The sequence below is a fragment of the Talpa europaea genome, assembly GCF_964194135.1.
Source record: "Talpa europaea genome assembly, chromosome: 15".
In the NCBI taxonomy this organism is placed as follows: domain Eukaryota; kingdom Metazoa; phylum Chordata; class Mammalia; order Eulipotyphla; family Talpidae; genus Talpa; species Talpa europaea.
Window position 1 is genome coordinate 70,067,190 of NC_140083.1, and position 13,200 is coordinate 70,080,389.

Below are 13,200 nucleotides of genomic sequence, written 5' to 3' on the forward strand. Positions count from 1 at the left end.
CCTTGAGGTAGAGTCCAGGGGTGGGGGGTGACCAGCACTCTCGGGGAGGAGTTTCTAATGCTCGACGTCCTTAGGGTTCCTCACGCCTCCCTGAAAATGAAGGAAGTTGGAGTTAGGTAAAGTCAGGGCGCTAAGGGCCCTTCCCCGCCGTCTGTGCCCTCCCCAAATTCTGGTGCCCCCTCCCCCCACGCGCTGGCCTTCCCGTCAGCACTTACGATGTGGTTAGGGTGCTGTCCAGCTGTATGACATGGTTCCCCCGCATCCTGCGCAGCTGGGCCTGGGTCAGCTTCTGAGGCTTGCGGTCCCTGGGCTCCGGGATGCCCTCGATCCTTTGGCAGGCCAGTTCCTCCCGGATCTCTCGGAGCCTGTCCTCTCTGAGCCTGTCCTCGGCCCGAAGGTGGTGGAAGAAGAAGGACGGCTCTTCTTCCTCATCCCCTGACGACTCCCGGGGACTTTCCCCAGCAGAGTCAGTGTGGGCTGGGGAGAGGGGGACCTGCCCCCGAAGTCGGGCCCTGTGTAAGCTTTCCACCACCACATTCTCGCCCCCCAGAGTTCTCTCTTCTTCCCCAGACCAGGCGGCTGGGGGGCCCCTGGGAAGAGTGCCGCCTTGTCGGATTCCTTCCTCTGGCAGTTCTGGGGCACTTCGTCGTTGGAGGGCTTGGGGGTCAGGAGGCTGGGGGCGCAAAGAAACATCTCGGAGGTCCAGGGTGGAACGGATGAGGCGAGGGTCCCGCCGAAGGGCTCGAGGGCGTGCACGGCTCAGGGGGGAGCGGAACCCCCTGGAGGAGTTTGAGACCAGCGTGCCGTAGCCTGAGTCTGAGGTATCCTCCTGGCCTGAGGGAGCCTCTTCCTCTGTGTCTTCCGTCACCACAAGTCGGGGGGTGACGTTGGAGAACTCAGAAGTCCTACAGGGAAGGATGAATGGGCAGTCAGAAGCTGAGGGGCAGTTAAAGTCCAGTTAAAGTCCAGGAAGTTTTCCGCTATCACACCACCGAGATGTGGCCCTTCCTCCAAACCGACTTCTCTGACACCGTTACTCTGCACTGGCTGTTTTTCTCAACTTGCTGACTGGGCTGGGAGCTCCCTGAGCGGCCTCTAAGGCATTTTAGCCATGAACTGGGTCTAGGACCTGTATCAAGTATTTCCTGTGTGCTTCTAGGTCCCTGAGATTCTCCCTAGAAGCAGGGATGGATTCTCTTTTTCCTCCTCAAGCAGGCTGCGGAACATCTTGTTATTCTGCTCGGTCACTCACTTTTTTGGAGATCTGGACTAGCCAGGTCCTTGCAGCTTCCACACCCTACAAATCCAGTCTGTCCTTCACTCCCCATTCCTGGCGGGAAAGCCTGTTCCTCTCAGGGAGCTCATGCCCCTCATGACTGTTTGCTTTCCCTGTGCCAACCCTAGGCTGGCTCTCCTCAGGCTGTCCATGAAGCCTTTCCAAAGGCTGGTGCCAACCTGCTCTTTGATCTGGGCTCCTCAATTCCCTCCTCTTCCCAAAGCTGCAAGGCTATTGCTCACCCTTGTGGGTTCCCCTTTTCTCCCTCCCTGCCTGGGCTGCCCCCACTTCATTTTGGGTGATCTCAGGATCGATGGGTCTTACCTCTCCTCTGTGCTGCTCTGAGAGCTCTCCAGGGAGACTGTGGAGGGTGTGGAGGGCCTGGTGCCTGGGGACTCTTGCTTCTGGTCCCGGTAGAGGGCCAGGAGATCCCTCTTCTGTTGGGTGTACTCTTCTATCTTCAGCTTTTGCAGGGTGCTCTGGGGTGGGGATATTGTCGTTAGAGCTCTCATTTATTGAGCACTTGCTGTATGCCAAACAACTCGGCAAGTGTTTTATGTGCATTATCTTGTTTAATCTCCACCACAACAGATATCAGGCAGCTATAATTTTTGACTCCTATTTTACTACTGAGAAATGGAAACTCTGAGGTTAAGTAACAGTCAAGATCATGCAATAAGAAAGTCGATGGAGGGCCTCCCCGGTGGCACAGCGGTTGAGCGCTGGGTTGGGAAGCTGCCCGCAACCTCTGCAGCGCCGGTTCGACTCCCGGCTGCTCCCCAGCCACTGGAGGAGGGTCCCGCATGGCGCGCAGACCTCTCCTGCCGCCCGCTGCTCCTCTCAGCAGTGTGCTTCGTCAGTCCACCTGTTCTGCTCTCCGGTCTGGCTCTGGTGAACTCTCTCACCCTCCCATGCTTCTGACTGTACTCAGTGCTTGGATAAATAAATAAATCTTAAAAAAAAAAAAAAGAAAGTCGATGGAGCCAGGGTTTGAACTCTACATCTGGTTCTGGATGTAGGTGGCAGGAACAGAAGGCCCATTTTCCTACCTCTACTGTTCTTCCCGCTTCTCCTGTTCTCTTGGCTGGCAAGCCCTCTATCCGGCCTTTCTCCTCCTTCAGGAAGCCCTCCATGAATGATGATGGTGATGGTATAAATGCTCTGAATGGTGCTGGGCCCTCAAATTACTCTTTCTTACCACCAAGGTAAACAGGGACAGGCTCTGTCCTGGACTTTGGACTCTGCTGTCCTCAGGGAGGAAAGCAAGACCATTCCAAGGGGAATGGAGAGAGGACACATTACATTTTCAGTCTTTTCTTCCTCAACATTTTCATATAGGTACCATCAGAATAAAGTAATCACAATGAGAAGTACAAGGCACTTCCACACAAACACCATCATTTGAACCACACCGTCACCCTGCAGGGTGGAAAGCAGGGATAGTGGCCCATTTACAGATGAGAAAACAAAGAGAGATGAAGGGACTTGCTTAAGGTTGCATAGGCAGTGAGGCATACTGGGACTGGGCCTTTTTCTTTGAGTCCTAGTTCTGCAACTGCATTGTTTTCAAGGGCAGCCTGAAAGGTAAATCATTATTAAATGTCAAGGTTTACTTGGGGGAGGAGCAAGTGGGGGAGGTAGCAGAGCCCAAGGTGTGATTGGAGGAGGAAGCTTGGCCAATGGGGAGGTAGTGCTGGCTGCTGTGGGCAGGCCTGGTATCAGGACTCACTGGTATGGCTATATCATTGTCAAAATGTTGGAGAACTTCCAAGCTGGTAGCAAAGGACTGCTATCTGAACTTTCCACCCCTCCCCCACCTTCCCCCCAAGATCCAGAAACTAGAGGGATACCGTCTCACAGGGATACCATCTCACACAACAGGGGACCACTAGGACCAAATGCTCCACTCTGTCCATGCCCTTGCCATACTGGTTGTTAGAGATTCTGAATCTTTCCCTAGATTTAGGTACATAAACCAGCAACTCTTGGACACCTGGACCTTTCCAGAGTGTCTCCAGAAACAGAGGTAGCTGCGCAGAATAAGAGACACATCAGAGAAATGGATGAACAGGGAGAGAAAAATGATATCACGTGTATGTTTCCAGCTCTCCTTTTCCTGGTCCTAGCCACTCAGTCTCCTGAGACAAAGCAGTGCAAGGATTCTTAGCTATCTTAAAAGACTTGGTCTGTTGGCAGAGCAAGGGATGATGGTGCCTGGGGGGCAGGGAACAAGCACACCAGGGTCAACCCTACAGTCTCCTCCCCTACCCCCAGACCTCAGGTGCCATCTGGCTGGAGTATGGGGCAGAAGGGCTGAGGTTGTCTATTTCTCCTGCTGGAAGCTGTGCGCTTTGGCCCCACGTGACTCAGTGCAAATTTGTTTGGAATGTCCAGGCCAGATTTGGTGTGTGGAGTTAAAGAACTGAAGGAAGAGGGCGGTTCCCAATATCTGAACCTCCACTAAACTTGCCCTTGGCAAGAAGCAGGGAAGTTGGGGTTAAATCAATACTGTGGGATAGAGCTATAAGTATCCCCAGCCACCCAAAGCCTCTCTAGCAGTCCTGGGAGGGCTTTCTCAGTTTGGGTAAGAAGAGAGACATGTTGGTGGCAGCGTGGGAAAGGAAGAGGAAATTGGTGTCTGTGCCGGAAGGTGACCCTGTCACAAAGCCTGGAAGAGGGATCCCCCCACCCCCGCACAATTCTTCTTCCCTTCTTCCGGTGCCCAGCTGGAGAAGAGAGCCCTGATAAGAAAGACCTCCTCTCCCTGCTGCCTTGCCAGTGTCCTCCCAGGGTCCCCCAACAAGGACTGGCGCCCATCTCTTGAAGGTGCCCATAGACTAGTCAGCTTTGGCCCTGCCCAGGCAACACCACTACCCCTTTGTCTTAATGATGACAATAACAAGCATTTCTGGAGTGCCAACTAAATGCTACGCTTCCTGCCAAGCAGCTTTCAAACACAATCCCCCACCACCACCACCCCCCAGTCCTGCAGTGTGCTTCCACAATCAGTGCAAGTCCCTGCACCTGGACCAGCTTACAGAGGAGCAGCAACAGGTGACGAGCGAGAGCTGGGCTCACACAGCCTCCCTCCTTCATTGTTTGGCCTTCCTCTTTGACAGCTCTTTCTGTTCCCATCACTAGTTCCTTCCCTCTTCCAGCCCCTAAATATGGGTATTTTGCAAGTTCGGTCTCTTCTCCTTGGAAAGGCACATTTTCTCTAAATGCTTAATCTGCCACAGCCAGATCCACGAGGAATAAATCTCCATCTACGTTTCCGTAAGGAGCATAAACAGTCTGTCCTCTTGCTCAGAGGCTGCTCTACTGCCCTCTTCTGTTTACAAACGAAAGACGTGGACCGCAGCACCCCGAACAATCTGATAGGAGACAATGGCAGGAAAAACTAACTTCCAAGGTCCGGGGCTCTTTGTTCTGCTGAGCGAGGCCGAGAACTCTGTGGACTGGAGTCAGAAGCTACCTCCTCTCCTCTATTAGTCAAAAATGAAACTGCTGGGAGGGAGTTGCTTTTGCAATAATCACATCCCAGCAATTTGAAGGGGTTCCCTGAGGATTAAGGGGACAAGGTGAGGGCCGGGGCCTGGGAACCGAAAGAAGAGAAAGTTGTGATGCTTAGGGGTGGTTTAAAAAAAAAAAGGAGGTTGCCATCTAGTAAGGGTCCCCCTACCTGTGGTCCTGGGGAACCCTGAGGCTTGTTTCTGGTTCAGTTATCTGCTTCCCTCCCACCCAGCCTTCAGCGAGACTTGATGAAGTGCTGAGACTAACCGCATCCCCCCTTGTGGACACTGGGCTGGGACTGGGGGCGAGGGTGGTGTAGAGTGAAGACCCCTGCCACCCACAAACAGGGGCCTAAAAGGGCAAATGGGGGACCACACTCACCACAAAAACCACCTTTACCCTGTCCCTACCTCTGGCTTCCTGGGCTTGTCACCATCTTGTTTAAGTGTAAGGAAGTGGGCCAGCGGACACAGAGCTTAGGTTAGGTTCCATCTTTCATTCTTTCTTTCTTTTTTTTTTTTAAGATTTATTTACTGGTGCATTCAAGAGCTGGGGTGTAGGCCAGAGGTGTGGGAGGATTCACCAGAGGTGTGAGAGGATTCACCAGAGACAGAGTGGGGAGCAGAATAGGCAGACTGACTGAAATACACTGCTGAGGGGAGCAGCGGGTGAGACAGGAGAGGTCTGCTGCGCCATGTGGGTCCTGGGAGCCCAGTTCCTTGGCTGGGGATTGAACTCGTGCTGAGACTTAACCCTGTGCACCACCAGGGAGGTCCTTTCATCCCTATTTCTCACCCAAACTCTGGGACTGTGTCCCAACCCCCCTAAGATATCTCCACTTGGCTATCTCCCATAGCTCCATTTCAAAGTGCTTCTGTTTAAAACTAGATATTACTGCCCTCCCCCATCCCTCCCCAGGAAGGCACAACTAAACAAACAGGTTTCCCTTTCTAACGATTCCACTCCTGCCAGGGAGACCACTAGCCAAGCAGTCTTTCCAGTGGGAACCTTGGTGGCAAATCCTCCTTTGTCCTGGTGAATTGCGCTGCTGAGCATTTCCAGAGCAGGCACCATGCCACCTGCTCAATCCCAATGCCTTCTTTGAATTTTCCCTAGAGGCAGGGGCTGTTATCATTTATATCTATTTCAGCTAAAGCAAGAAGAGCTCACATAATTCACCCCAATCACACAGCTTGTAAAAGTAAGATTGGTGTCAGAAACTAGATTTTCATGCATTCCTCAAGGCATATCCAGCCTTTCTTTAGCTTCTTTCTTCCTCTCCTGCCCTTGCTTTTTGCAGTGTGTCCCTAAGGCCATGGCAGTAAACGTCAGTGTTACACACCTAAACTACTACATTAAATCTCCTCTACCAGCCCACCTACCTCACAGCCACCAGACAATTCAAGACAAGACACTGATTTTTGCCATGGCATTCCCCTGCTTGAGATTTACAGTGGCTCTCCCTTGTCCAAGCCCAGAAATTCAGGTCATCCAGTCTACGCTCGCTGCAGCTCTTGGGGTCCTGCAGAAACTGGCCTCTTATCACCTGCTCACACACAAACCCTTTGATCCAGAATCAGACAGACATAGGTCACCGGCCCCGAAATAAATCCGGCCTAACAGCTCCCTTGAGTCTTCTACTTGTGGTTTTTACCTATTTTTAAAAATTCATCTCAAATCTTTACCCAGCTTTGGCTACTCTGCTCCTGAAGTGGGTTGAATAGTGGCCCCCGGAAAGATACTTCTTTCTAAATTGCAGAAGCTGTGATCGGAACCCGATCTGGAAAAAGAGTCCCTGCAGATGTGAAAAGATCCTGAGCCAAGGATCTCAGGATTTAGGGTGGGCTCTGGGCCTGATGTCTTTCTAAGAGACACAGGGATTTAGACAGAGAGACATACAGAAAGGCTGGTCATGTAAGACGGAGGCAGAGGTTAGAGGTACTACACAACCATGTCATTATTTCCAATTCTTGCACATTTTACTTAAACATTTGGTTTAAGTAATTAAACTTAACATTAAGAAATTAAACTTAAACATTTGGTTTAACTTAAATGGTCCTTCCCACTCACCCTTGTGCCTCTGACATATTCCTAGATATGCCCCCAAAAGGTGCTCAGACAGTAGCTGCTGTGTAAAGGCATCTCAGCTTACCTGTATTCCCTTCCCAAGCAACCCACAAGACAGAGTGAATTATTCCTTCTTGGCCCTAGCGCCATCCCCTACACATGGCAGTAGTTGCTCCATTATTGTCTTTGAACTGAATGAAGTTTGGAAGGGAATGTTTTAGGGTGTTGAAACCCTTCGAGGATGCTCTCTTGGCTCTTCCTGCGGGCTGGCAAAGCAGCTGACTAAAGGCTTTTTCCCAGCTCCTCTAGATCCAGGCGCATCTCCCTCTTGAGGGCACCCCTGAGGAACCAAAGGTCCCATCTGAACCTGCATCCACCCCAGCCTTTCTCCTCCTCCTGTGTTCTTGTCTCTTGAGCTCCCGGGGTGTCCCTCCCATCCCTCCCAACCCCCTCCCTCCCTGCAGCCTTCACATACCTGGGCCTGCTGGGTCTTCTCCAGCCACCGGGCTCGGTCTGCAGGGCTGGGACAATGCACAATGAGGGCGCTGGAGGCGCATTGGAACTCCGTGAGGTGGATCATGAGGAAGATGTCTGGAAGGAGGAGAAGGTCTGCTTCAACGGCAGGACCTTATTCGATCCCCATCCCAAGTCCTCCTGCCCCTCACTGCAGAAAGGGAGCAGGAGAGGCCCGCAGGAGAGACATACTAGGCTCTCGGAGTGGTTGGCACACAAGCTTATCCAGCATGAGCGGGGCGCGGATGACCTTGACCTGGTCTGTTCTGCGCTGGGGCTTGGTCACCAGGAGCACGTCAGAGAAGAGCAACAGGTACACATCCAGCTGGGGCGCGGGTAGGAGAAAGGCAGGGGTCAGCTGGAGCAGGGAAGGGCGGCCCAAGCGTGGGGGTGCTCATAGGCACAGGGAACTGGGCAGGCCTCGGAACGCTGGAGCCGGCAGGAGGGTTTGCCTGGTCCCATGGCGCACTTTCTAGGCAGGCTCACTCAGACGGCCAGAGCTCGGCTAGAGTCACGACCTCTCCCTGGTACACACCCTGCTCTCCGCTCTCCAGCTTTCAGGCTCTTATGCTGCCTCCCCTCACCCTCCCTTCTTTCTCGTCTGCCATTTTCTCCTCAGCCAGCACCTGTCTTCTCCGCTCCCCTCTTCCCTCTGTCTCACCTTCGCTTCCCGGCCCTCCTTCACTCTGGCGGGTCCCTCATGCAGCAGCTGCCTGGTGTGCTCGGAGGCCACCCCCGTTATGGGGCCCAGCAGGTTCAGGGAGGAGAACGGACGCAGTCTCTGCGCGACACAGAGGGGAAAGGATCAGGCGGCCGGCTGCCTTCCAGCCAAGGCGGCTCTCGTTCTGTCACCAGTGTCCAGTGTCGTCTCTTTCTGACCTTTCCTTCTCGGAGGAAAAAGCATCTGGTGCCTTCTTTTCACTCTTTTGAACTTCACCCCTAGAACCCTGGCCCTCCCACCCCCCAGGACTGGTGGGCACGCCCTACCCCCAGGCTCCTCTGCCCCTTTCTTCTTGGGTATCTGCTTCAGGCACTGGCTCGGCCCTCCCTTCCTCTGCCCTCTCTCACCTTCTCCACCTCCTCGTTGGATGGCTCCAGCACCTCATAGCGTCCAATGCGTTTGGTGGCAGCCTCCAAGCTCTTCTGCTCCTCACTCTGGCGGACTTTCTTATTGATGTCCCGCAGGAATGACACCACGGCTCCAATCTACATGGGGTGGGGTTGCAGGGAGGCACAGCCACACTGTGACGTGCACATGAGGAAAGAGACCCTCAAGAGTTCCTGGAGATCAGTGTATCCGCAGCCCCCAACTCCCTGGTCCTGACCAGCGAGGCGGCCTACCATGGCTGTCAGGGCCTTCTGGGCCTGGGCCTCCGGGCTCCCCTTGAGCACAGCCTGGAGCAGCAGTGGGTACTTGGTGATGCGCTGGTGGGGCTTGATGAGCAGGTCCCCCAGCTGCTGTCTCCCCGAGCACTTGTGTTTCTCACACCACTGCCAGGGAAGGTAGGCAGGAGCTCAGGAGTCTGCAAGCTCCTTCTGCCCCCTCTGCTCCAGTAACCCAGCTGGAGATGGAGTGGCCTGGTATCTAGGATCCACCCCATGCCCTGTCCCCACACAACCCCTTTCCCACCTGCACGAAGACATGGAAGAGATGGTTACTGTCTTGCAGCTCCCGGGCATGAGCCATGGTCTGCCTCACTTGTGTGCAGTACTTGACATAGGGATGGAACCGCTCCTTGAACTGGACAGAGCAGGCAGGCAGAAGGGTATGAGAAACAGGCTCTGGCCACAGAATGTGGGGAGCAGCATGGGGAGAGAGCCCTCATGGAGCGTTAGTCGGCTCTTGTGATGGCTCTCTCCCATGACTGCCAGAGCCCCTGTCTCTGGATTCCATGTGGGAGCTGAGATCCCAAGAGAGGTGCGCCCGGTGCTGTTGTATGAACCCCCAACTGGGCCTACCATACCCTGCCGCCTGGCACCTATTCCCCACCCTCAATAATTCAGCTGGAATGTTTTCAAGACACTGAAGGTCCCATTTCACCTGGGGTGGGGTAGGGTGAGGACCCGAGGCTTGCCCAGACCTTGCTCCTGTGGAAGTGGCCTCTAAGGCCACTTAGAGGTGTCACCCCTCCCCGCCAACCTTTCTACTCTCTCCCCAGGGCCCACATTTTCTTGGATGGGTAAAACTGTGGAAGAAAGTCTCATCCTAGGCCTCTTGCTTTTTCTTATCACTCTTCTCCAGTGCCCTGTGCCCTTTTATACCTCCACTCCCATCCCCTGGGGGACACCTCCCTTAGGCCCCATTCTAGCTCCCAGCTGTGTGTCAATGGCCCTCTAAGCACAAATTAATATTTTGTAGTTGACAAGAGCTTAGGCTTAACCCTTCTCTGAGGTAGCTGCCTTTTTAATTCATAAGGTTTCCAGAAGATCTTATGTACTTGAGGAACTAAAGGGCAGGAGTTAAGGTGACATTTTGGGGTAGGGGCTGTACCCTCAGGCCCCCCAAATCATGAAAGGATTTGCGTCTTGTGAGAATGCCCTACAGACAAGACCCCTCTGGGCATCTGCAGTCCCCTGGACCTGAAGGTAGCCCTTCCCCACGCCTCACCTTCAGGAAGCCATTTTGCAGACTGACTGGGTCCAGAGGCTGGCCTGAGGCTCGAGTCTCCTGCAGGGTGGGCCCCAGCACCTCCTCCCAAAAGCTCTGGTGGGCTCGAATCAAGCTGGGGACACTTCCAAAAAGGGGCTCAGCTGACACCTGGAGGAGGAAGTAGGACTCTGCAACATGCTTTAGCAGGTCACCGCCAGGCAGCACTGACTGTGCCCGGGCCAGACTGCTAAGGGTGGCAGGGGTGCAGGGGGACAGATGAACTTGACAGCGAGCCTGAAAGAGCTAAGGGAGTCCAGTCTTCCCTTGCACTTGGGCCTCATGGGGCTAAGGGCTGAGTACAGGAAAGGAGCAGAGGCTGGAGGTCTGAAGCCTGCTTGGGGTCTAGAGCAAGAAAGAGAGTAAGGAGGACAGGCAGTGGAATTCAGACTGGACAGCCAGAGGGCTCTCTGCAACCTCACACCCCCCACTCCCCAGGCTCAGAGCTTGGGGGGTGTCAGCTGCCCTCCTGAACGCCCACTCACTTCTGTTAGCAGTCCCACACGGTGCAAGTTCAGCAAACTGTTGACGATGAGCTAGATGCAAGGAGAGAGGGAGTCTCAGTGCCTGACCCCTTCCTCATAGGACACAGCCCCTCAATGCACGCTGCACCCAATGTCACCAGTGTCACCTGTTCTCCCAAGATCCCAGGCTCAACTCAGGGGAAACCCTTGCCCTCCTGTCCTTCTCTCCCAGTGCCCCTGCCCCTGCTGGCCTGGAGGATAGGATGATGCAAGAGAGATGGCGGGGGCGCTGAGGGAGGCTCACGTCGGTCATAATCTTGAGCTTCTGCACGTAGATCAGCTCAGTGGTCAGTAGCTCCCAGAGTGCTTCCTGCTGGTGGCAGAGATCCCGGCTCATCTCCTGGGGTGGGCACAAGCTGGTTCAGTGGAGAAGACCAGAAGAGCAGCTACCATTTGCTAAATGCTACCGGATCTACTTCACGGATGACCTTCTAATCCCCCAGTGTGGAGGTGGTGTTATCCCCATTTCATAGATGAAGCAACTGAGGCTCAGAGAGGTTTGCTGTCTGGACCAAGATCTCACTAGTAATTGGCAGAACTGGGATTTGAACCCAGAGCAAGATGCTGTCAAATGTTTTCCCCACAAGACCCTAGTCCCTGAGCTCTTACCCTCCTCCAGGATAGAGGGGAGATGTGTGGGTGTGTAATCCCATGGGGACAGACACTGTTTCAGGCCCACCTTGTGCCCTGGCACCAGCTCCTTCCAAGACGTCTCAGTGGCCAGGCTGCCCCAATCGCCTTCTCCGATCTCCCAGTGCTGCTGGTCCTCGGGAGGCAGCCGGGGTATCCCATACATGCTGAATTCACGCAGCTTCGTCTCCAGCTCATCAGTGTTGGGAAACTCCTGGGGGAGCAAACAAGGGGGTCAGCCCTGGGTGTCCAGCCTACCTGGCCCAGGAGGGAATTGCACGTGAAAGCATACATGCGTGTGCATGTGTGCATGGGAATGGGAGGTGGTGAGCAGCAGTGAATGTGAGTGAGGCCTGCGGGACAGGGATGACCTGGGACCAGGATTACAGGGGACAGGGCATTGCTGGAACATGGGTGGAGGGGCACCCGGGTCTGCAGAAAGGCCCCTGGATGAAAGTTGGGCTCCCTCACCAGAAATATTCCTTCAGGAGGTCTGAGACAGAACCCTTCAGGGGAAACTTCGGGTAGAGACAGGACTTAGGGAACCAGCAGTCTGAAGGCAACATTTTAACATCTGCCCAGAAAGCGGACATTTTAATGAGGCAGCATAACTTGGAGACAGATCCCTGAGGGGTCTCTAGACAGAGCCGAATCCCATTATTGGGGGGCTGCCTGTGCACTCAGCTCTGATGTCTGTGGAGGACATCACGGCACGGGCTGTGAGTGGTGGGGGGACCCCTTACCTTGACTTTGGGGGAATGAGGTGGGCCATGCCGCTTCTCAGACCATGGCTCCCAAAACCCCAGTGGAGATAGGGCTCGGGAATGGCCAGAACTCTTAGTCAAATTCTGCACGTGCAGGCGACTGGGATCCCCCAGAAGAATCCTGGGGGCTGCCTCCCTTGCCCCAGCAGCATCAGGCTTGGCTCCAGAGCGTGGCACGTACGCTGGCTGGCTTACCTTCCCCCCAGACCAGTTTGCTGTGAGCCACTCCTGCCCTGAGTCACAGTGGCTGCTGCCAGGGAGGAGTCGGGCAGGGACATGCCAACCTGGCTCCCCAGTGGACCCAGGGCAGAATTAGGGGCCTCCTCAGGAGTAGGAGCACAAGCGTGCACATGCCTGGGCTCTGGTGTGTGTGTCCCCCAGTGCCCGCCCCCTCCCACGCCTGCTCTCTGTGCCAAGGCTTGTGGCAATGTATGGGCAGTGCACAGGACACCCGTCTTCTGGGTGCCTCACAGCCTCCCTGGTCTATGACTAGACCCCTGAGCACATGGGGATGAGGGCCCACACACACGTTTGGCCTCCTGCCCAGGGGCGCACGCAGCCTGGTCCTGTCCACTTGGGAGCAGCTGCCCTTCTGTCCCTTCCATGCAAGAGGTTGAGGTCATGGCCATGAGTCTCCTCCCCTTCAGGCCCAGTCACATTCTTTGATCTGCCTGTGGCCTGATTTACCCCACGTAATTCCTAGTCTCCCTGCCCACCCTCATCCTGGGAGAGTCCCCGGCTGTCCTCCAGTGAGACCAGGTATACCTGGAGCCGGAAGTAGAACAGTTTTCTAGGTGGAGGGAAACCTGGAGGGAAAGACCATGGCTCCCACACCCCTTTTGTTGGTCAGCACTGGAGGTGGGCCAGAAGGGTGGGGTAGGTAGAGTTGTGACAGGTCCCCACACCCCCTGCACTAGTAGAGTAGGGACACCCTGAACCTTTGCTCTTCCTCCAGCCCTGACTCAGAGGGAGGCAGATGTCAGTAACCCACAGACTCCTCCTAAGTAGAGGCACTAGTGTGGGAGGTGCCAATCTCAGGGCTTGGTGGACTTCCTCCCAGCTCTGGGCCTAAGACCTGTCTAGCAGCACCTCCTCTGAGGGCCTGGCTCCTCCTGGCTTGCTCCCTTGCCTGCCCCAGCTGTCTGGAACGGGTGTGGCCTCCTGGGAGCCTGGCCCAGCACTGCCCTCCTCTCCCTCATAACCCAGGAGAGAAGACAGGTACGAAGAGGGCAGCAGGTGAACCTGCAAGGGGACAGAGACTTGCAA

General features: G+C 54.8%; 1 protein-coding gene across 1 annotated transcript; it reads right to left on the minus strand.

The window, feature by feature from the left end:
• Positions 1 to 211: 211 nt before the first annotated feature.
• On the minus strand, positions 212 to 11,336 carry PLEKHG6 (pleckstrin homology and RhoGEF domain containing G6; the record flags this gene model as incomplete). Its single annotated transcript, XM_084256103.1, has 12 exons — positions 212 to 905; positions 1,601 to 1,755; positions 7,332 to 7,447; positions 7,562 to 7,694; positions 8,031 to 8,150; positions 8,438 to 8,575; positions 8,711 to 8,860; positions 9,000 to 9,110; positions 9,978 to 10,127; positions 10,502 to 10,552; positions 10,785 to 10,880; positions 11,220 to 11,336. 12 exons carry the CDS (start codon positions 11,334 to 11,336, stop codon positions 212 to 214), a joined length of 2,031 nt encoding a protein of 676 aa, XP_084112229.1.
• Positions 11,337 to 13,200: the final 1,864 nt, after the last annotated feature.